This window comes from Notamacropus eugenii, chromosome 4 (genome assembly GCF_028372415.1).
Source record: "Notamacropus eugenii isolate mMacEug1 chromosome 4, mMacEug1.pri_v2, whole genome shotgun sequence".
NCBI classification, from domain to species: domain Eukaryota; kingdom Metazoa; phylum Chordata; class Mammalia; order Diprotodontia; family Macropodidae; genus Notamacropus; species Notamacropus eugenii.
The window spans coordinates 109,733,512-109,756,956 of record NC_092875.1 but is presented as its reverse complement, the minus strand read 5'-3'; the positions used below and the strand labels follow the sequence as shown (position 1 = coordinate 109,756,956).

Genomic DNA, 23,445 nt, shown 5'->3' with positions numbered 1-23,445 from the left:
CATTAGGCTCAGAAATATACATTTGTCTCCTCTGAAGAGTGGAAAGAAAAAGAGGAAATGAAAATCCTACACAAATCCCATCTCCCCTTCCTCCTCTTCTTCTACCCAGAAGTCCAAAGGGTACGTAAGTTTATGAATCATAGTCATTTCCCTATTCTCAAGTTGGGGCAAAAATGCTGAGGATGAGGGACTATCAAGAAGGAAAAAGAGAATGGGAAATTTCTGCCTGAACCACCAGGCATTCATCTCTAGCAACCTGATCTCCTAAGAGAAGTCCGCAGAAAGAGTGGTCAAGACAGTGGCTTATTAATAGAAGCATATATAAACAGCTATCTACCATCTTACCTACCAAATACTACAACTTATTAAAAGAGAGGCTTGAGGGAGAAAGTAGTTTGAGAATACCATTTATACACTCTGTTGTGCTGTGTTTTATGTTGTGCGTCCTTGGCTGTAACTTCAGCTCTGTCATAATTGGCAACCAGCACCTTCGAGCTCTTTTAATAGAGGGGGTGTAGTAGAATAACCCCTCCCTCCATCACCTTAGCGCTTATCAGTTACATAGGTAGACCCCAAGGAGATGTAATGAGGGTGTATCTGTGGTGGAAGAGTTGAACCCTCCCTCACCACCCTTTGGTTGGGACTATAGTTCCTGATGAGTCATCTGGAAAGGATTGAGGGAGGGAGTATTCAATACATCAATGGGTTTGGATCCTTTTAAATTCAAAAATATCTTCTTCTTGGTAGAGCTTGCTTTGTGTCCTCTTTGGAGATGAACTGAGGAAGAGGATGTTGGAGCTTGACTGCAAAACATGGGGACCTGACTTGATTGCAATGAGTAGGCAGAGCTTCTGCCAGGTGGTCTAGAATGTTTGCTCTTAATCTTTTTTCCTTCACTGTCAGCTCTGAGGCAACAGCAGTAAGATTGGCTCTCGACTCGCTTTCCTCCTCTGAGAAAGGATGCAGTCCATTTCCTTTATGGGCAGATAGAAGGCTGGTTGTTGTCCTTCATTCTCAAAGAGGACCAAAATGACATCAACATGATAAAGTGAAGTTTCAGTGGGTATGACTGCGGCTGATCAGACCAATACGATCTTGGAATGCTCTACCACAGACAGTCTAGTGGAAAAGTGATAAGAAGTCTATCGTTATCTTTTTCCTTCCCTTTATTTTCTTCCTCCCCTCCCTCCTTCCCCCCAAAAAGGAATTGAAAAGTCTAAAGTTGTGTGACCCAATATTCAGGCAGACTAAGGGGCTAAGAGGGATATCAATTATAATACATTACAATGCTCTTTACAGCAGTTTTACAATCATTATAGCAATGTGTACCATTTTGGCATTATTTTTAAAGATATTTTCATAAAAAGTCATTTTAGTAGGTTTGTATATTGTTGAGTTGATAATATCTGCTGCAAGTCTATCTGTTTAATTGTTAGATTATTTGCATTTTCATTACAGATTTGTGGTTGAGAATCCTCTTTAATATTTTCTTTTTCTTGAGCAAAATTGTACATATGTTTGTGGTGTTCAGCTGCCCCAGGTACTCTATATCCTAGGTTCTAAAGTTCTCAGGAGTTGTCTCCCAACGGAATGGGGGGTAAAACAACCTTATTAATATCTAATCTAACACATGTAATAATGCAAAAAGCCCAGAACTGGGAATTGAAAGGATTAAAATTTAGTATTGGCTTTGCTATTTCCTATATATGTGACCTCAGCCAAGTCACTTTAACTTTCTGATGTTAGTTTCTCATCTTTAAAGTAAAGGAAGAAGAGCAGTCCAGATCTCTAAGATTCCTTGGGGTCAGCTTCTACCTCTGACACATACTAGTTGTATGACCTTGGACAAGTCACTTAACATCCCTCAGTCTCAATTTCCTCATTTTCAAAACATTTCCTATAAAATATTTCATATTTGCCCTCCCTACTCCTCTGACACTGCTACCTCTCTAGTCTAGGCCCTCATCACCTCACATTTGGACTATTGCAATATTTTTCTGGTGGGTCTGCCTGCTCCAAGTCTCTCCCCTACTCCAATCCATCTTCTGTTCAACTATCAAAGTGATTTTCCTAAAGCCCAGGTCTGACTGTGTCACTCTTCTTTCTCATTAAATTCCAATGGCTTCATATAACCTTCAGGATCAAATATAAAGATCAAAGTACTCTGGAGTTTAAAGCTCTTAATAACTCACTTCCCCCTCTCCTCAATTCACTAGGTATAGAGGTGTCTGGCAGGCTTTTTCTCCATTTCTTCTCTTTCCTACTATTGACAGTAGGGGCAAACAGAATGTTCGTTATCTCACCTCCAAATGTTGAGGGTGAGGAATGCTGGGATCCCGAAATCATGACATGTAGGTACTGCCCGAATTTGGCCCAAGTCTTCTTTCAGGCAAAGAAAAACAAGGTTTATAAAAGATCCACCATATTAGCAAGACTGTTAAGGAATCTCAGCATTGACTAGATTCTTAAGGAATCTGAACATTGGTAATGCTAATATAAGCAGGCTAGATTGAATCTGAGCACTTTCATGGAAACAAGATGGATCTCATATACAGAAAGACTGGGAGGGATCTAGGGTTGGCTAAGTACTCTGGAGTAATTGGAGGAAGGGTCTAAGGAGGTTCTTGATGGGAGTGGCCAGTAGACTGGAATGATTAGAGGTTCCAGACCAGGAACCAAGAGAATAGGATTTTGATAGGATCAAGGATGGATAGTAGCTGGAGGCAATACAGAGGTAACAGACACTGAAGGCCTGGAATAGGTTAAGGGTTACTGAAAAAAAGGGCATAGTGATAATGAAAAGCCAGTTGAGGGGATTATAGCCTCAGACTAATGCCACATTAAATGGGAAGATTCAAGGGGGTTTCCAGAGCCTGTACCCCTCAAAAAAGTTTGCTTCACTGTGTAGAGCTACTAGAAAGGAATAAAACTGAATCTTAAGTAGGTCTTCTATGAGTTATGGCCTGTGGGATCAATCACAGTAATCTCATTACTTTTTAAATATGCTTTCCATTTATGCTTCAGAAATCACTCAAGGTAATTTCATGTTTACCTGCACATTTTCTGGCCAAACATCTCATTAAGAAAACAAGGCCAGATAGCCATTCCATTTCATAGCAAAATTAAGATTGTTTCTCTAAGAGTTTGTGATAAATTTTCTCCCTTGATCCTTTACCACTCAAACAAAGCTCATTTCCATAGGGTCACAGAATCATAGAATCTCATCTTTGATTGTGGACCCGTGAGAATATCTAATTCAATCCATATTTGAGCAGAAATTTCCTGTACAACCTCCCTGACAAGTCAACATCCAACTTGCACTTAAAAACCACTTGAAGAAATTCATAGCCTGTCCTTGGTCAGGCAAGGCAGCTTAGCTGATGTAGAAACGGGCACCCTGAAGTAAGTCAGTAGATAAAACATGTACCAACTGATTGAAACTCTTACAACCACTTTAACTAATACTACCTCCTCTCAGATTCTGATGGAGGTAGCCCAGGATCCTGAAACCAAAAACTCTAGAAATGAGTATTCCCTGAGATCACTAGCCTACTTTTAGTCTGTCCCTCAGAGCCATCAGTAAAGGAAGGGGTCCACCTTCCTTGCTAACACTGATACTAACCACTGACCAGATGCTACTGATGGGCATAAGAACCCTGGAAATGACAATATTCCCCAGATTACCAGCACTCCTTCTGCTTTATCTAGCCTCTACAGCCATTATCAAAGCTCCAGCCTTCTCAGCAACTACTAGGACTAAAGAAGACCCAGAAAAGGTTGTAAAGACTGAAGTCCTTGGCAGTCACATAACTCAAAAGTAGAGCCAGATGTGGTATTTTCAGGGGAAAGTTATTTAAGAAAAGCATTCCCATCTGCTTTATCACCTCAAAACACAGGACCCCAGAGCCTTTCTATCTGACATGCTGCTGAAACTTCTTGTTTCCTCCATTAGAAGGTGAATTACTTGAGAACAGGGCTTTCTTGATTTTTTATTTGCACATAATTAGTGCTTTTTCATTCATTCATTCATCTGTGTTGACTGATTATTCTCCTCTTCTCTGAGGAGGGGGAGGTGGATCATAATTGTTTATTTTTAGCCAAATAGAATTTCAAGTGTTATCTCCCCCTTTCTAACTTTTATGAGAAGCTCCAGATATTTCATAAAGTGACAGGCACTGTAAGATTATTGTAGCTTCTTCCAGGGTCATTCTTGGGATAACTGTTAGCACCTAAACTGGATAGGCCAAGATGACAACTGCCTCCTAAGGGTCTGTGTGTGTATGTGTGTGTTATGTTTAGGCTAATTATGAGAAGTTGCCCAATACAGGCTTCTCATCCAGATAATAACCACCTATGTCTGAGGCCACAGACAATATGTTGAATGGGTAACAAGGCCAAGCTATCCAAAAAGATCAATTATGAATTCTGAAAGATTTTTCATGAATTCAGCAACATGTATTCCAGCCAATTAATGCTCCCAAATTTTCAAGGACAGATCATAAAATGAGACTTTGCTAATAAGTGATGTCAGAACTAGGGCTCTCTTTTATATGTAAGAGGTCCCTTTCAGATGTGGACAGTTTGATAGAAAGGGATAGAAAAAAAGACTTTGTTTAGAAAAAAAATATCTGAAAAAAAATCCCCATAGAGAAGAGGCATTTACTCAGGGTAAAGATGCCCTAAGTGTGCTGTTTCACAGTCTCTAATTTTCATAGGACCAAAAATGGTGCTTGGAAAGTTATAGTTGGGAAACTCTGATTCCTAGAACTATTTTATGACTACAGGACAAAGGTATTTCACCTAATTATGGTACAAATGACAAATATGGATTTTATTTTTATTACCATGAGATACTGCTTTAAACTAGGATGTTAGAGCTAAACTGAGCTGATCTTGGGACTCATAAAAGATCTGAAAACTGATTTCTGCAGACACTAGGGCTGGGAAGACACCTCAGAACTTTCACTGCCATCTACTGCTTGGAAGAGGAAAATGGAAGAAGAAAGGCTTTTCTGTTTAGAAAAGCAGGCTTAAGAAAAATAAGTCTTGTCTTGGCCTTTCTCTTCAATGCCACATACTTCCTGAGAGGTGGAAAACCTTTAGAGCCCATCCATTGGAGCTGACCTGGAGAAACTCATAGACCCCAATCTTAAGGTTTCCATTTTTGCTGAAAGGATTTAACAGTACTTCAGCATTCCAGAAGAGAAGTGACCAAGGTCAGCTAGTAGAGAAGTACCCCCTAACCATCACTAAATTATTGTGTAGCCTATTCCTGAGAGAGACAAAAGATATAAAAGCTCTTCAGTCTATAGTTATGAATTTCTTCAAGTACATGCATTCGCTATCCATGGGTTTCTCTGCTATGATTTTATAAGTTTGTGCCTACTCTACCACCATGGATATTGTGTGTATCAGTGGGACAGTGTGTCTGTTTTATGGATTAATTTTTATATTGTTTTTCTTGTTTTGGCTTCTATTTGGTAATTTTTTAAATTAAGAGTTAATGGAGGGGCAGTAGGTGGTGCAGTGAACAGAGCAATGGCCCTGGAGTCAGGAGGACCTGAGTTCAAATCCAACCTCAGATCCTTGGCACTAGCTGTGTGACCCTAAGCAAGTCACTTAACTCTGATTGCCTAGCCCCCCAAAAAAGAGTTAATGGAATTCTGCTAGTTAATTTGTTAAATAGGAAGCACATTGGTGGGGGCTTAGCAACTATACTCTGTCCCCTCCAACTCCTACAACATATACACAAGGGAGACCCTTAGTAGCTTGAGAGGGTGAGTCATAGCAGTATAATAATCTCCTATTTGATATGCTGTATATTTCAGGTTATTAAGAAATGCTTGTTGAATAAATGAATTAACAACAAACAAGGCACAAAACAAGGAGACAGAATATTGTATGGTGATGTGGATCGCTATCATAAAGTAAAAGTAGCATAGGTAATGAATGGAAGAGAAATTCTATAGTGAAAACTTCAGATAATCTTTTTTTTTTTTTTTTGGCAAATGATATTGCCCCAATTACATGGAGACCCAGAAGATCATAGGGCCTCCTCAGTGAGACTTAAGTTTATTCAAGAGAGTATCTCCCACCTGCCAGCATGCAGGTTGGGATGAATAAAACAAAGCAGAGGAGAAAAAGGAAAAGATGGTAGAGTTCTATTTTAAGAAAATAAGCAAATATTAATCAGACTCAAACTGCACTCTATTGAAGCATACCAGTGTGTAAGCAGACTACTGTTAAAGATTCATTTCTGCCTGCTCTATCCAGATATGGGAGCTGAGGAGATAGTAAGACTCATTACAAGCAGAATATTAGAAGCAGTCACCTTTTCTATCATCTTAGGACCAGATAGCTATGCGATGTCCTTCAATAAACCCTATTTAAAACACCTAAGTCATGTTTTGGTTCTGCTTCCACTTGTCAGTGGTGTGCTAGTAACACAACACATAATCAACTATTTAGAGACTACTTGCTACTAAATTTTGGTGAAAGAGTAGGAGTGATGACTACTCTAGTCTAAGGAGTTATTCCCTCGTACCCTTAGAAAGTCAGTTATTGTTATTTTTATTGTTTCTGTTCCCTTTATTATCACCTTCCTCTACATGCACTCTAGCTTAGCAATGTATTTGAAAATTATTTTATACAGAGAATCACATCATTATGGTCACACAATTGCCTATGTTGACCTGAAAACTTTGTTAAGAAAAGGCAACATGGCTAAATGCATACATTTTATGATTTAATTAATTAATTGATCAATTCCCCATAAAGAAAACAGTTACATAATGCATTATGGAGCCAGAAATGTTCTGGCTACCCAGTGCAGAAATCTTCTGGCTTATATACATTTTGCCGTGAGAAAGGAACTCTCCTAGTTGAACAAATCATAAATTTAGTAGGACAAGACAATTAACAAAGCAATGTCAATCAAATGTTGAGATTCCAAGCTGGGTAAACATATGTCTCGGTGACAAGGAAGGAAATCCCACCACAGATAACTGACACAGGAAGGGGCAAACAATGTTCAATAGAAATTATGACCTAAGATGCCTATATTTTCTTTACCATTAATATGCCATAACATAGTACGTGTCTATAGATAATAAGATACAAAGGAAAGACCCATTATTCAAGATATGTCATAGGTTAAAGGTCTCCAAGGAATGCAGAGTCAGCTTTGGCTGGCTTTTGCTGACATAGGAAGAAACTCTCTGAGTTTGCTTCAGAGAGAACAAAGAGATTATTCCAAAATTTTATATTAAACATTATCACCTACAATATACAAATAACACAAAATTACCACTACGTTCACCATTTGTTATTTTTTAAAAAGCATTTGACTAAGTACATCTAAGCATAACCTTAAATTCTCTTTTCTAGCAAGGTATCTTTCACATGTATATTAAGATCATAAAAAAATTCATTTATAAATGCAACCACAGCATGTAAAAAAAAAGATTATCTGAAGTCTTCACCATAGAATTTCTCTTCCATTTGTTATCTATGCTGCTTTTACTTTATGATAGCGATATCATACTATATGACAGTGATAACTATGTTCAATGTCTCTCTATTATTATTCCTTGGTAGAATGTAAGCTCATTGAGGGCAGGAACTGTTTCATTTTTGTCTCTGTATTTCCTATGCCTAACAGGAAAGAAGGAAACAAGCATTCATTAAGTGTTTACTAAATACTTTACAAACATCATCTCATTTGTATCATGTAACACCCTTTGTAATGTAGATATCATTGTTATCCTCATTTTATAGTTGAGAAAATTGAGGTGGATGGAGGCTTAGTAAATGGTTCAACATCACTGTCTCGCCAAGGCAATATTCACAGCATTGATGGTGATTGAGAAAATGCCTGCATAGTTCTTAATCGCAAAGTACAACAGACTCTGCATATAAAAGGCAGAAGAAAAACATTTCAGATGCCAGGAAGCCAAATCCCAACATCAGAAAGCCAAATGCATCATAATAACCAAAAAAGTCAATACACGTTAGCACTGCAGGGGACAAAGTCATTCCCAAGCCTTCCCTCCCCCTTCCTTATTCCCCTCCCCTCCCCACCACAAACAAACACTCACAAGCTCTATTCCACCCTTCCTGTTATACACATTCAGCAAGATCCTCCCACCACATATGACTTAGGCTTTCATGTGATTTAGTCACTCTTAACAAATGGGAAAGATCTTCCCATTTAAATTATCATTATAGTCACATAGCTAGTAAGTATCTGAGGTACATATAACCTTACTAAGGTTAAGACATGCTTGTTGAATAAATGAATTAACATCCAACAAGGCACAAAATGGGAGACAGAATGATATACAGTGATGTTAATCATGGAAGAAAATTTTTGCTTTGGTAGTGAGGACTTCCAAATACATTTTTCCCCTTTTTTGCAAATGACATTGGGCTGATTACATCAAGGCTCAGAAGATTACAGGAGCTTCTCAATAAGACCCAAGTTTACACAAGAGAGATCACTTTGCTTCAGAGAAACCTGGGAAGACTTATATGAACTGAGAGATGGAGATAGAGACAGACACAGAGAAGCTTAACTATTTATACTGGGAAAACTAAAAGAATAAAAATGCCTATTGTTCAAACTATGGCAGGCCAGGCTAGATGGCCAGTCCACTGAATTTTCAGTTCATATAGCTAGAGCAGGAACTGATGATGGACAATAACTCTGGCCCAGAATTGAAGAAGAGGAAAAATAGACTAGGTTTAATTGAGGTTATTGGGGAATATTTTTTAATAATCTGAAGTTGCTCTCTGATATCAAAAAGAAAAAAAGCCATAATAATACCTAGAATTTATATAGAACCTCATGGTTTGAAAAGTGCTTTTCAAATACTATCTCATTTGGTCCTTGTGATAACTCTATGAGACAGATGCTATTATTATCTCCCTTTTATAGATGATGAAACTAAGACTGAGAAAGGTGAAGTAACTTGCCCAAGATCACTCAGCTAAAAAGCATCTGAAGGGGAATTTGAACTCAGGTCATCCTGACTCCAAGTCCAGGTCTCTTACCCACCTAGCTGACATCAATCAAATTGACAAGAATTTCCAAGTACCTATTATGCACTTGGTGCTGGAGATAGAAAAAAATAAAAATGAAAAAATATTTTAACATCAGTGGTTCCTTCAGTGAGTGATGCTATATGGTTGTGAATCTTTGAACACTACAATCTCCAAAGAATCAAATTTTCCAGTAACTCAAGATACAATGGAGGGTATTAAGTAGAACTCTTGAGTATTTCCAAGAAGTGATACAAAGATATCATCCAGGGAGTATATGACAACAAAAAGAGATAGACTGGTCACAAAGTGAGTCACAAGTAACCACAACATGTAAAAATATCTAGAAGTCCTTTAGCATGTTGAAAAGGTGTTCCATGGAGGATCTGTTGAAGAGCCCATGCAACAGTCCCACAGAGTGCAAATATATGAAGGACTGAAACATGAGTGAAAGAATGTGAGTATACTCACAACTGAATTCTCAACTAAATTCTTACTTCATCATGATCTAAAGGCCCATCCCTCTACATGTGTCATTAATTCCATGTCCCTCAATCTCATCCAGCAGATTTTCCCCTCAGAACTGAATTCAAAAACCGTCTCAGACATTTAACTAGTTAACTAGTTCTATGAGTCTGGGCATGTTATTTTAACCTCTGCTTGCCTCAGTACTAAAATCATGTCTTTAACTAATGAAGGATTGAAATTTTGTCTTATTAGATGAGGTCCAACATTTTACTCTGTTGAGATATTTTGGAATCCTTATAGCTATATACCTAGGCCTATGTCATCTACAAATTTAATCTATACTATGGCATGAATGAAATGTTTTCTTTCAACTCATTGAGAAAAAAAAAAAATTGAACAAAGGATTACAGAGAGATAAATCCATGTGGCACTTTAATAGAGACATTCTTCCAGATTGGCCTTAATACACTAAACCCTGGATCCAGGCTCTTTCTAAGAAATAGAAGATGTGGTCCTTGGCCTGAAAGAGGCTACAATTTTGTATCCCTGGAAAACTGGAAGGGAGGTGATAATGCCCTTCCAAAAGGCTTCTTATCACTTCCTTTAACATGTTGTTCAGAGGCTGAATTTACTGATAGCTTGAACAGAATAGCGTTTGATTCTTTCAGCTTTTGTATTTCATTTGCTCAGCAACTTGTGTTCCTTTTTTATGTGCTTCTGTTCAGCTAAGAGCCTGCTAGTAAAAGAATCCTAGTTGGAAGATTTTATATGTTTATGTAATCATCTGTGTGTGCACTTGTGTTTGTGTGTACGCTTGTGTATGTGTGTGCTTATGTGTGCTTTTACAGGAAAAGAAAAAAAAAGACAGCACTGTTACACCAAATTTAAATGTTAATGTTAGCTAGTATTTTAGTAAATAACCATGATAGATAATGACTCTTCTCTAATTGTTTAAAATGATAGTGTTTCTAAAGAATCTTTTCCAGCTGTTTTGTCTGTTTTAATCAAGAACTCTTAACCTTGTTATTTCACTGTTTTGTTCACTATCCATTTGCCTTTATCTCCACAAAGCACAGATGACTGTGACATTTGGCTCTGGGGATAATAAGGAAGCTGTAATATGCAAAATGTACTTTTTGGCTAGTGAAAGGGTTGGCTAATGCTCTGATGATTAATGTACCGTAGTGCTTTGTTTTCTTCACCATTTCTATTCTCTTTGGTTTATGTGTTTGAAGGAAAAATTTAACTGAAATGGGGAGCACAGGCATCTTTAAACAGTAACTTGAAATGACCTAAACAGAGACATATCCACATTCAGACAGAGCAGGGTTCTCGTTGTCATGCAGCCTTTTAATTAAAAAGCTACTTAACGTGAAGCTGGAACCTATTTGCCTTTTTAATGGGTTCTGTGATTGAAAATAACTTGGATTATAAACTGTATATGCAAATATACTGTCAATGACCTACAATGACCTCAGAGGTCAAATAGGTTGGAGATAGCTAGTGTTTCGGTGGAGGTACAGGGGACGGAGCACTGGGCCCAGCGTCAAGAAGACTTGAGTTCTACTACAGCCTCAGATGCTTATTAGCTTTGTGACCTTGGGCAAGTCACTTAGCCTCAGTTTGCCTCAGTTTTCTCATCTGTAAAATGAGAATAGCACTTATCTCCCAGGGTGGTTGTAAAGACCAAATGAGATAATAATTGTAAAATGCTTAGTACAATGTCTAGTACACAAAAAGGGCCATAGAAATGTCAGAGATGATGATGATGCCACTTACCAGCTATTCAACCTAGGCCAAGTCACTGGGCTTCTCTCTGAGCTACAATTCTTTTATCTGTAAAATGATGATAATCACCCTAGCACTACTGACAGTGGTTGTTGTGACAATCAAATGAGGTGTTTGTAAAGAGCTTAGCATAGCACCTGGCACAAAGTCGGTGCTATATAAATGCTTAGTCCCTGCCCCATTTAATTCAGGTCCCCGATTTTATAGATGAGGAAACTGAGGCCTAGAGAGGTGAATTAAATCACCCAAGGTAACACAACTAGATTGTGTCAGAACTAACGAATTTTAGAGCTAACAGATATTTGAGTTCATCTTATTTTACCTGTAAAGAGTTCCTGGAGGCCAAGAGAATTATCACACTATTGAGTAGTGGCAAAGCTGGAATTAAGATCCAGGTTATTTCTTTTTCCATCTTATGGCTCTTTTCACTCTTCTAATTCAGTTTTTAATAATATGTCTCTCTTAACTCCTCTATGAAGATCAGTTAAGTGTTTTCCTAAAGCACAGGTATGACCATGGCAAACTTCCTCCAACCTCCATTCATTACATTTCAGAGGTTTTCTATCACTTGCAGTATCAGATATAAAATTCTCTGGGTACTCAAAGCCCTTCATACCTTCATACCTCCTTACCTTTCCAGTTTTCTTATATGTCACATCCTCTCTCTACTTCCCCATTAGATATGCTGAGGTCCAGTGACATTCACCTCACTACTCCTCACACAAAACATTTCAACTCCCAAACATACATTTTCACTTGTTCAGTAGCGTTCCATTTTTCATGATCCCATTTGGGGTTTTCTTGAAAAAGATACTGGAGTGGTTTGTCATTTCCTTCTCCAACTCCTTTTACAGATGAGGAAACTGAGGTAAACAAGGTGAAGTGATTTGCTCAGGGTCACACAGCTGTCTGAGGCCAGATATGAACTCGGGAAGATGAATCTTCTTGAATCCAGGCCTAGTGCTCCCTCCACCGTACCATCCAGCTACCCTGAATGTTCTTCTTTCTCATATCCACCTCCTGGCTTCCCTGGTTTCCTTCAAGTCCCAGCTAAAATCCCACCTACTCCAAAAAAGCCTTTCCTGAGTCCCCCTTAATTATAGTGTCTTTCCTCTGTTGATTATTTTCAGTTTATCCTGTTAATAGTTGCTTTCTACATAACTGTTTATATGTTGTCTCTTCCATTAGACTAAGAATTGCTTGAAAGCAAGGACTATCTTTTGCATTTCTTTGTATCCCTAGCTCTTAGTAAATGACCTGGCACATAGTAGGCACTTAATAATATTTTTCCTGATTGAGTTTTCAAACTAGAATAAAAAAGGTGACATACAAAAAAAAGGGCACGTTAATAATATAAACATTTAAAACAATATACAACATTAAACTAAAAACAGTAGGGAAGGGAGAGAGAAAGGGTTGGTTGACAACCATTAAGTCAGATTGCACAGACAGAGGAAGGCAAATGACAGGATTGTAGATTTAGAGTTGTTAGGAACCTTAGAGATCACCTAGTCTAACCCTTTTATTTTACAAATGAGAAATTGTGACGCACAGAGTATAACAGTAGAAATTATCTGGAGACAGCACCCAGGAAATTAGCAGCTATAATAACCATGTCCTTAGAGGCCTATAAACAAATGTGCAGAATAATGGGAATTAGAGTTCCTAATGCCATGAGGTACATTCGACCTCACAGATATTACTAAAATGTAGTAGGATGGGAAGTATGCCTGGAATACAACAATGAAGCGGTATAATTTATTCAAAAGATAAAAAGGATGGTGGAGTAGCATTGCTTATCAAGATATTCTCTTGCATGGAAATCCACAAATCAAGAGTAAAGGATGCGCAGTAGAGAATATCTGAGAAGAAGCTGAACATGTAGAACACTGGACTTTGATTCAAATAACATGCATTTAAATACTTCAGAGCATCAGGTAGTACCTGTTTCTTGTCCGTTTACCTTGGGGAGAAGAAAAGCCTTTTGATAACTCCTGAGCTGGAACTAAATGTGCATTTTTAAAAAAAGGTACTAATTGGCTGAACAAAATCTCTTTTCCCTGGTGGTAAGTGACGAAAGGCCTGCTGTGGGCCTTAGGGCACAGAAGGGGAGGGTTGGGTTTGGCTCAGGCTCTTCCCACCTGGGTACCTTAGGGCCTCCAGGCCACAAAGTACTTATCTTGACTTTGTCCCTGTTCCTTCTATTTTTTGGTGAAGAAGAATTGGAGACTTTGTGAGTTTAGAAAGATTGGAAGAGCCAGCAGAGACTAAAGCACCTATTTCTAGGACTAGAGTCTCATTGGCCAATTCTCCATTACATCTATAAATTTTCATGGAGCAAGGGCAGATGACTGAAGGTGAATACAATCAAATAGTAGGTTCCCATAGGTGTTGAGGCTTGTGATTAACATGTAACCCTTGTGTCAGAGACTCTGAGGACGACAATGCACCCAATTACGATTTGGGGGATTTTTGTCATGCTTTTAATTTGTGGTCCCATTTTAGAAAACCTGGAGTATATGGAGTCCAATTACCTTCTTGTGAGCACACTATATTATGGCACTAGATTACATTCTGAGGAGAGTAACAAAACAGAAACTCTTGGTTGAGCAACCATTAATCTAAAAGTATACAAATCTTGAGTTACTTCCAGTGCTGAATTTAAGGACTTCTCTCATTTTATTAAAGAGGGGAAAGATACAGAGTCTCTCTCTTTCCCTTCTCTCCCTTTCTGTCTCTGTCTCTCCTCACTCCTACTCCCACTCTAGATGAGGTTTCTTATCACCTTTTGAAGCATAAATTTCTAAATTTAGCTGAAAAGTTCCTTACCAGCTGGCCACATCCTTCCTATCTGCTGTTATCTCTCATAATGCTCTCAATTTTAAGCAAGATTATATCTCACATGCAAATTAGATATTTTAGGTTTTATCTTTTTTTTTAGATTTTAAGGTACCTGAAACAAGAACTATAACATTTTCCCAAGCAAATAATATACTGCCAAATAGTCTATGAGTATTCAATAAATACTTGCCAACTTATCAGGCATTCCGAAGACTTTTTGGTAATATCATCTCTGGCACAGAAATCCTCATTTGGGGACAGGAATACAACAAAGTATTTAGAAGTTATTCGTTCTGGAAAACTGAATAGCAAATCTACCTGCTCCTTAAGATTTTCTCACGGAAGCCTCCTTTGGTTTCAGAGATATTATGTACTCCTGATTTTCTTTCCCTTTCTGGATCCTCTGTTTCTGATCTTTTTTTTTTTTCTTTTTAATGTCAAGTGACAGAAATTGAATTAGGCTCAATCTTTGACAATCTATTCTTCCATCTATATTATCACTCTCTAAGTGATTATTGAATCTGGTGGCTTCAGCTATCACCTTTATACCACTGACTCCTACATGTATAGACCTATTTCTGGTCTGGTTTCTCCAGAGCCTTCAGGGCAGCTCCACCAGCTAAGGTCCTTAGGTTGTGAAAGAAAAAAGGCTACTTAGGATCCTGTGAAAAACTGCCCGTAGTCATGTGGCAACTCCAGGTTACAAATTCTTTAACATTCCTGGTTGATTGGTAGGGACACTTGGGTCTTCGACTTTTCTACACTAGTTTAGGGGCAGCTAGGTGGTACAATGGATGGAGTGCTGGGCCTGGAATCAGGAAGACCTGAGTTCAGATGTGACCTCAGACACTTAGTTAGCTATATGACCCTGGGCAAGCTCAGTTTCCTCATCTGTAAAATGAGCTGGAGAAGGAAATGGTAAACCAGTCCAGTATCTTTGCCAAGAAAACCCCAAATGGGGTCATAAAGAGACAGACATGACTAATAGACAAAACAACAGCAAATATTAGGTCAATTAAAATGACAGTCAAAGATCACGGATTTCATAAAATTGGGGAACTCATCCTAGTTATCTCCTGTAATTAGGCAAGGAACTAGCCAAGTGCTAATAAATATCCCTATGCCAATAAATGTTATTTTGAATTAATAAGCGGGGAACAAGAATATAAAGAGGACCTTTCTTTGCCTTGGGCCATTTTGTTACTCAGTGACTTGGGGCTTCCTCAATCAGACAGGTGACAAGTGATCATCCAGCGTTTATTTGAAGATATCTAGTAAAGGGAAGCCTAGTCCCATCCAAGGCAGTTTATAACATTTCTGAATAGCTCTAATCATTAGGAATCTTCTTTTTAATCTCATGCTAAGAATAAATCTGCCTCTTTGCCACTTCCACCCTTCAATCCTACTTTGGTTCTCTGGGAGCAAGCAGAACAAATCTAATTCCTTTTTCTGTATTATAGCTATCCTGTCCCTTCTGAGTTTATTTTTTCCTCCAAGCTAAACATCACTAGTTCATTCAGCTAAGGCCCTTCACTAAGCTAGTTGTTCACCTTTGGATATACTCCAACTTATCCAATCCTTGCTAAAATGTAGTGTCCAGAACTGAACACAATTCTCCAGATGTCCATCTGTTGTCCTTTGTACTTTTTCTACTATTAAAACAATAAACAATTATTACATTAGGCTTAAGTTTTTCTTTTCCCTCTATTTCCTCATTCAGGGACCAGCCCCTATAGGCCAGCCAGTCAGTCTCTGAAGAACATTGGTGATTAAATGAGATTGCCCAAATCCTTTGGGTATATGCTCTGCAATCTTGGGCAGGAACACGCCCAACTAGAAGACCTTACTTCTGTTTAGAATGTAAATAGAATCTAATCTAAGTGAATTCTTGCCCCTAGGAAATGAGTACATGTCATTGTATGACCCTCCACTGGAGTTTAGGGTAACCCACCTTACGAAGGAGAAAACCAACCAGAGTGGTCTGGGGTAGAGAGGGATTCCTTTGTCCTCACTGCTGGAAGTGGTTGAGTCTCACGATCAAGTCACCTTCTCTGCCGAGAAACTGAAGACTTTTAGCTCATCTCCTCATTAATATGTCCATCCCCTCAATAATTATTCACCAATCAGGGTTGATTTTTCACCTCTCAGGGGCACCTTCTTTTCCAAAGGTATTTAACATTTGGGGATCTCCAAGGTTTTATCTTTAGTAATTGAGAGAGACCACTGACCATCAATTTATTAATTATCAGCTAGTCTAATTAATACATCGATTATTAATTTCTCAGAAACTGTCTCTCCAACTTTGTATTTGTCTCACTAGTCATGCCTTTCCTTGTTTACATCTTCTGCCCCACTACTCCTTGCGTATAATTCCTTATTGGTAATATACCATAGTCTGCTTAATACCTATCACACATATTTCCTCTACTAGTTAGGTTGCCTGAAATTCGGATTCTTCAGAAATCACTGGTTCACAACCATAAAGAATCATTGGAAGAATATTTGTGTTAATATGATAATAATATCATCATTATCATCATCATCTTTATCTGAACTTGTCCAAAAGGGAGTAGTTAGAATTATTCAAAACAAAACAAAATAAATATTAGAATTATTCAAAACAAAACAAAATAAATATTCCCAAAGGGAATTCAACACCCACTCTTCCTTCACACTGTAACTCTTACAAAAAAAAAAAAAAAAAGGATAAGGTTCACTTTGTTGAATTTTTCACCTTTCTGGCTTATAGTCCTCCAACAAAAGATCTGGGAAAATCCCTATCCAGTGCACTGGCATCCACTCCTCTTGCAAGGATACAATTCACAAAATTAGTGAAGAAAAGTTCTGGAAAACTTTTTTAAAAAGACAGAGAAATCACAAAAAAGCTCTTGAGAAAATAAAGTCTTATCTATTTTGAAAAGTCTTCCAAAGTCTTATTCACTTACTAGTACAGCTAGGAAAAACTCTCAGCAGATTAGAAGCAACTGGTAGAGTAGTGGATACGGTGATGGGTTTAGAGTCAGGAAGACCTGAGCTTAAATTTGACCTTAGACACTTATTAACAGTGGGACCTTGGGCTACTCATATGACTGTTCTCTGTCTCAACCGTAATTTGGGGATAATAATAGCACCTACCTCGAAGGGTTGTTGTGAGGATAAAATGAGATATTTGTAAAATTACTTAGCATAGCACCTTATTCCTTTCCTTCCTTAACGGCTCTGTTAGTGTTTAACTGCTCCTTTTCTCCACTCCTCCTGCACTTCTACATAGCTTCAAATGGGTAGCATGAGGGGCTACCCTAAAGTACAGACAAACTCTTTGGCCAAGTCAACCTTTATCACTAGGTGTGGTTTTCAACCACTGCAAATAGGAGGGAGGGCACACAACTCCAGAGTTTGCTTGTATGAATGGAGACATAAAACTTCTACAGATATTCTTATCTTCATATTACAGATAAGGAAAAGCGAGGATCTTAGCTTGATATGCCTGTCTCATCTTATACAGTTTTTGAACACAACTCAACATTTATCTTATCGAATCTTATTTCAATAGCTTCAGTCCAAAGTTCTAGCCTGTTGAGATCTTTGTGAATCACGACTTTGTTGTTCCATGTATTATTACCCCTACCTTTGCATCACTTGCAACTCAATAAGAATATCATTTATGCCTTTATCCAGATTATCAGTAGAAATGTTACACGGTACAGTGCCATGGTCAGAGCCATTCAAAACCCCCTTCCAAGTAATTTGTAGTCATCAACATCTACCCTTTTGTTCCAGTTCTGAATCCACCCAACAGGGTAACCCTCATCTTTTCATCAAGAATAGGATGAGAGACTTTGTCAAATGCTTTGTTAAACTATACCTTCAGCAACCACTTGATCTACATACCAAAAAAGGAAATAAAGCGAATTTAGGATGTTCTGCTCTTTATGAAACCATGCTGGCTCTCTGTGATCATCATTCTTACAGATGTTCATCTATAACCATCTCTTTAATAATATGCTCAAGATTTTTGCAGACATCAACCTCAAGCTCAATGGGCTATAAATTGTTGACTTTTTTCTCTCCTTTCTTTTGAAAATCAGCACAACATTTGCCCTCATTCTATCCTACAGCACCTTCTCTCTTCTTCATATTTGTCTTTCAAAGGTAACTGACAATGATTCAACAATCACATTTGTCATTTCTTTCAACGTCTTGTACCTTTTGATCTGAACTTATCATCTTCCTATCTACCTACTTATGTGGGACTTAAACTCCCTAACAGTCATTTTTGTTTTATTCTTTCCATTTCACAGATCCTCCTTCTTGGAATAGAAAACACAATCAATATTAGGGATAAACAGCTTTGTGTTCTATAATAATTCTTCCTTATACCTGAAACATGAATCATATTTTTCTTTCAATTTCTTTAATCCAGCTTTTTGAAACCAATGGTGAAAATTCACCAAATTAAATATAACTTTACTTTGCTGTCTCCCCTCCAAATCTAGAGATATCAAATTTTACCTAATCAAAGGTTAAGGAAAAAAAAATGTCCTAAGTCAGTGTTAGGAGGAGGCTCTTTCTAGTTATTATCATACACGGAGGTGGATTTGAATTCTGCCCCTGAAATCACCGAGCCTTTATGGTTCGCAGTTTGCTCTTCTGTAAAAGAAGGGAATGGATAAAATTCTCCGAGAGGTCCTTTTGGCTCTAAATCATCTGGTTCTGAAAGTGCTGCAGAATTCTTGGGAGTCAGCACTTACAGGTATCTGACCTCCCAAAGTCAGCCAGCTTCTCTAAGCTCTAGTTTCGCCTTCTTTAAAACGTGCGGGAAAGCCTGCACTGTGTATGTCAAAGGATTGTTGTGAGCCCTGAGGCTCCTGGTCCTTAAAGCAAGTTGTTTTCCTCTTGTCTCCCCCATTAGACCGTAAGCTCCGGGGGATGGGGGGCTGTATTTTATCTTTCTTGGCAGCTCTAACACTCTCGGTATATAGGAGGCACTTAATAAATGTCTATTGATTGACTACTGATCTCCAAATGAGAGGGTTGGTTGGGCTGGGCACCCTTTCAGCTCCGTATCTGTAACTGCTGCAGGAATTCTCCCCTTCCAACAACCATATTTGGCCCCGTCTGACCTAGAGCATCTGAAAACCACGCCCCGCCCTCTCTTTGCCGCCCGCCCCCCGGAGGGGAAAAGGGGCGTGTCTCCGCCCACGCCGGAGACGCGCTGACGTCAGCGGGCGGTCACACCGCCCCGCTCTCGAGCCCGGGAGCCCGGGAGCCAGGGAGCCGGGGAGCCGGGAGTGGGGGGGGTGGGGGGTGGCGTTGGCGGCGGCTGTGGCGCCCGTTTACTCCTAGAGCGGGGCCCCTGGCGAGGCGCGGGTCCCCGCCCTCTGGGCCCAGGTAGGCGGCCACCCGCAGGCCTTCCGGGGGCTTCCCTTCAGCGCCGGTCCGTCATCATGGTGTCCTCCGGCCTTCTGATCACCCGACCTCGTTGAGCCCTCCGGAGGCGAGCGGGTGCTGGGACCAACATGCCTGCCCGTGAGTGAGGGGCTGGGGCCGGCGCCAGAGCGGGCCGTGGTTGGGGAGGGGGGACGGGAGAGGCCCCGGAGGTCCGTGTGTCTCTCTGACTGCCGCTCGATTGACGGACTGACTGTCCAAAAGGTCTGCCGGGGAGGGGGCGGGGCTGAGGGGAGCCCGGAAGCCCGGGCCGGTTATTAGGGCTTCCCTTTGCTTTCGTGTGTGTGTGTGTGTGTGTGTGTGTGTGTGTGTGTCTGTGTGTGTGTGTGTCTGATTGATGTGTGTGCGTCTGTGTGTGTCTCATTGTTTGTGTGCGCGCGTCTGTATGTCTGTCTGTCTGATGTGTGTGTGCGTACGTCTGTGTCTGTGTCTGTCTGAGTGATGTGTGTGTGCGTCTGTGTCTGTCTGATGTGTGTGCGCGCGTCTGTGTGTCTGTCTGATGTGTGTGTGCGTACGTCTGTGTCTGTCTGAGTGATGTGTGTGTGCGTCTGTGTGTCTCATTGTTTGTGTGCGCGCGTCTGTATGTCTGTCTGTCTGATGTGTGTGTGCGTACGTCTGTGTCTGTGTCTGTCTGAGTGATGTGTGTGTGTGCGTCTGTGTGTGTGTGTCTGATTGATGCGTGTGTTTGTGTGCGCGTTTGTGTGCGAGTCTGTGTGATTGATGCCTGCGCTGCAGGGGGTTGAGGGGGTGGGATGAGGGAGGTCATTTCCAGGAGGACTGGGGATTTCCCTGAACACCGGGCGGTTGCAGCTCTGGAGGGAGGCCGGAGGGGCAGGGAAGGAATCAGGAGGCTGGGGTAAGAGAAAAGGGGAGTAGAGAAAGGAGGGGGGATGAGGATGTGGGAGTCCGCGTGGAGGAGTGGACTAAGCCAGAGTTTCCAGCACGAACGCCTGGTGGGCCGGGCTGAGCCCAGCAGCTTTGATAACGCAAGCCCCGGGGATACTGAGCACCCACTATGTGCCAGGCCCCCTGAGTAGTCAGCCAAGTATTATTCATTAAGTGCCCACTGTGTTACAGGGGGAACAGCCCGGTTGGTGCAGTGGGTAGAGCTCTGGGCAGAGATGACCCGAGTTCAAGTCCAGCTTCAGACAAGCACTCAGGTCAAGTCACTTTACCCGTTTGCTTCGGTTTCCTCTTCTGCAAAATGAACTGGAGCAGGAAAAGGCAAATCACTCCACTATCTTTATAAAAAACCCCAAATGTAGTTGGGGAGAGTTGGACATGACCGAGCAACAACCATAACTGTAGGCTTGGCACTGTGGTCAGTGCTAGAGATACAAAGCATTTATTAAGCAACTTCTGTGTGCCGGGCACTGGACCAAGCCCTGGCCGATGTAAAGAAAAGCACAAGGCAGTTCTGCTCTCTTAGAAGCTCTCTGGCTTCTTGTTGACAGCACATATGTTCATTGAATTGAGTGAGTGGGTGCTGATTTATAAAGGTGAGTGAGTTTAGAGCTGGAAAGTGGCCTCCAGGCCAGCTTGTCATTTACAGACACTAAGGTTCAGTTTGCCTGAGAACTAGCAAGTCTAGGAATTGAAAGAACACTTAACTCCCGGTTCCCTACAATATTTTTAGTAGCTTTTGAATTACTTGGGGGAGAGGGAATGAATTGTTCCCTCTTGATCTTGATCAAAGGAGTAGAAATTCAGTCTTTGGGAGATAATTTCTTAAAGTTCAGGATTGATCAAGTCGCTGCTTTGAGCTAAAGTAAAGTGGCTCCTTGTTAACTCTGAGATTAAATATAAACAAACTCCAAGCTTATTACATATTATTTCCAAGTCAAGCTGTCCTTTCTGTTCCTCACTCTCTTTACACTGAACTTACTTCTCACCTTCACCTATCATACTCCCTAATTTTCTTTGAGACTTACCCACCCCAAGCATCACCGCTGTTTGGGACCATTTTTTTTGATCAACCCAACTTCTAGTGCCCTTCTCTATCCCAATTACTTTGTATCTATTTTATGTATACTTACATATCCAAATATTGTGGCCCAGGCTAGATTTTAAACTCCTTAATGGCAGGGACTGTTTCACTTTCGGTTTTGTTATCTCATGGTGCTATCATGGTGATGGGCACATGCTAAGTGTTTCAAAACACTGGCTGAATGTATTCTTTTATTTGTGAGAAAATTAGCAACATCCTGGGGCAAGCAGTACCGCTCCGTTCCTGATGGCCTATTTTAAATAAATCCAGATGCTTGTAGCTTTAAAAAAAGAAAAGGGGAGGGGGTGCCTCAACAAGGGGAAGAGAGGACGGTGAAACCATATGTGAGTGGAGGAAAAAAGGATTTTTGCATATCTTAGAAATGTAGTACTTGATTATTATAAGGTAAGTACTATTTGGCTGACTATTCCCAATATGGTTATTGGAGTTTGTAAATAAACTGCTTTTTAGATCTTCACCCTTTGGAGATTAATATAGGACATAATGGTGAGATTGAGCTCAATCTCATGTTTTCTCTACTAGAGGGCTAAATAGGGATTATTCTGGAGATTTAGAGTTTATAAAATACTAAATATAAACATAAAAGTGACTGACTTAAAATTATGCTTAATACCTGTTATTTTATTGATTTATGAAGTGGGGGAAAAAAATCTCTTAATTTGATAGCATTAAAATGATAAATTAACCATTTCTTCATCTTGCCCTGAAACCTCACAGTTCTCAACAATGCATCCTTTTTTCCCCCTTGTCTGTTTCATTATAGAATTTGTAGATATTTTACTTTCTGATGACTTAACTCAATAAAGGAGTATGCTTTTTAACATCTCTGTTAACCTATGTCTCTCAAATATCAGTCATTTCAAGTGAGACTCTGTCAGATAGCAGTCAGTTCATGTCTGAATTCTCCTGGAATCATGGAAGTGACAGTAATCTGTTTGGTTCATTGAGTAGGGATCCATATGCTTTAAATTCTAAATAAGGGGGAGGCAAGAGTTGACATTCTGTTATGAAAGTTTAGGGGCCTAATTTGTAGTCTTACCCAGATGGAGAACCAGCCCACTCACACATGGAATGGTATCTGTCGTAGTATGGCCACTATTCTCAAAAAGACTCTTTTAAACTACTTGCAAATCCTAGAACAAATACTTAGTTGAGACCTCAATTCATTGCCAAGTAACATGGAAAAGATAGGGCTTGAAAAAATATTAAGGGTAGATGTTATTAATCAGTTGCCCTAATCATAAAAGAACCTTTTTAAAAGGCCTGTTTAGAATGGTTGATTTTAGTATAACTCCATCCTAATAGGTGAGTAACCTGCAAAATACATTGGAGCAGCTCAGTGAATTAAGCTGTTGGATGGGATTCTGTTTAGGTTAATTCAACAAACATTTTAATGCTTTTTCTGTGTAAATCCCTGAGATAAATAAAATATTACTCCTGACCATTAGCTTACAGTCTATTAATATTACTCATTTAATGATTCCCAGCTTACCAACACCTTACATTCCATAGTTTACTTTTGAGTTGATTATTTGGAACTTGAAAGCATTTTTCCATAGAAACATTTTATACTACATTATTGGTTAAGTGGTCTTTTGGATATTCTGGAATCTGGACACCTTCAAGTGTATTGTTTTTATGGGAAAATTAATTTGTTATGCTAGGAATTCTTAGGTATGCCAGGAATTCACTCCTTTCCTTCTAACACCTCAAAGAATATATATCACTGAGTCCTCCCTACAATTCAATATTAAAAGAATACAGTAGTAAGAGTATACTTACAGCCCCTTCTCTGTTGGGCTATAGGAGGGCTGGGAAGGCACCAGTGGAGTCCTAGAGGAGTGGAGACAGGA

At 39.7% G+C, this 23,445-nt stretch overlaps 1 protein-coding gene across 4 annotated transcripts in view; it reads left to right on the top strand.

Moving 5' to 3' along the window:
- The first annotated feature begins 19,383 nt into the window (after nucleotides 1–19,383).
- EFR3A (EFR3 homolog A) overlaps nucleotides 19,384–23,445 on the top strand; it is a 137,846-nt gene continuing 133,784 nt past the window's right edge. For 3 of the 4 annotated variants that reach the window (XM_072603056.1, XM_072603055.1, XM_072603058.1), the window contains exon 1: nucleotides 19,525–19,665. In XM_072603056.1, the coding sequence (XP_072459157.1) occupies nucleotides 19,656–19,665 (10 nt within the window). In that variant the 5' untranslated portion in view covers nucleotides 19,525–19,655. Of the gene's footprint in view, nucleotides 19,666–23,445 lie in introns of all 4 variants that reach the window. The other variant, XM_072603057.1, reaches the window with a different exon arrangement.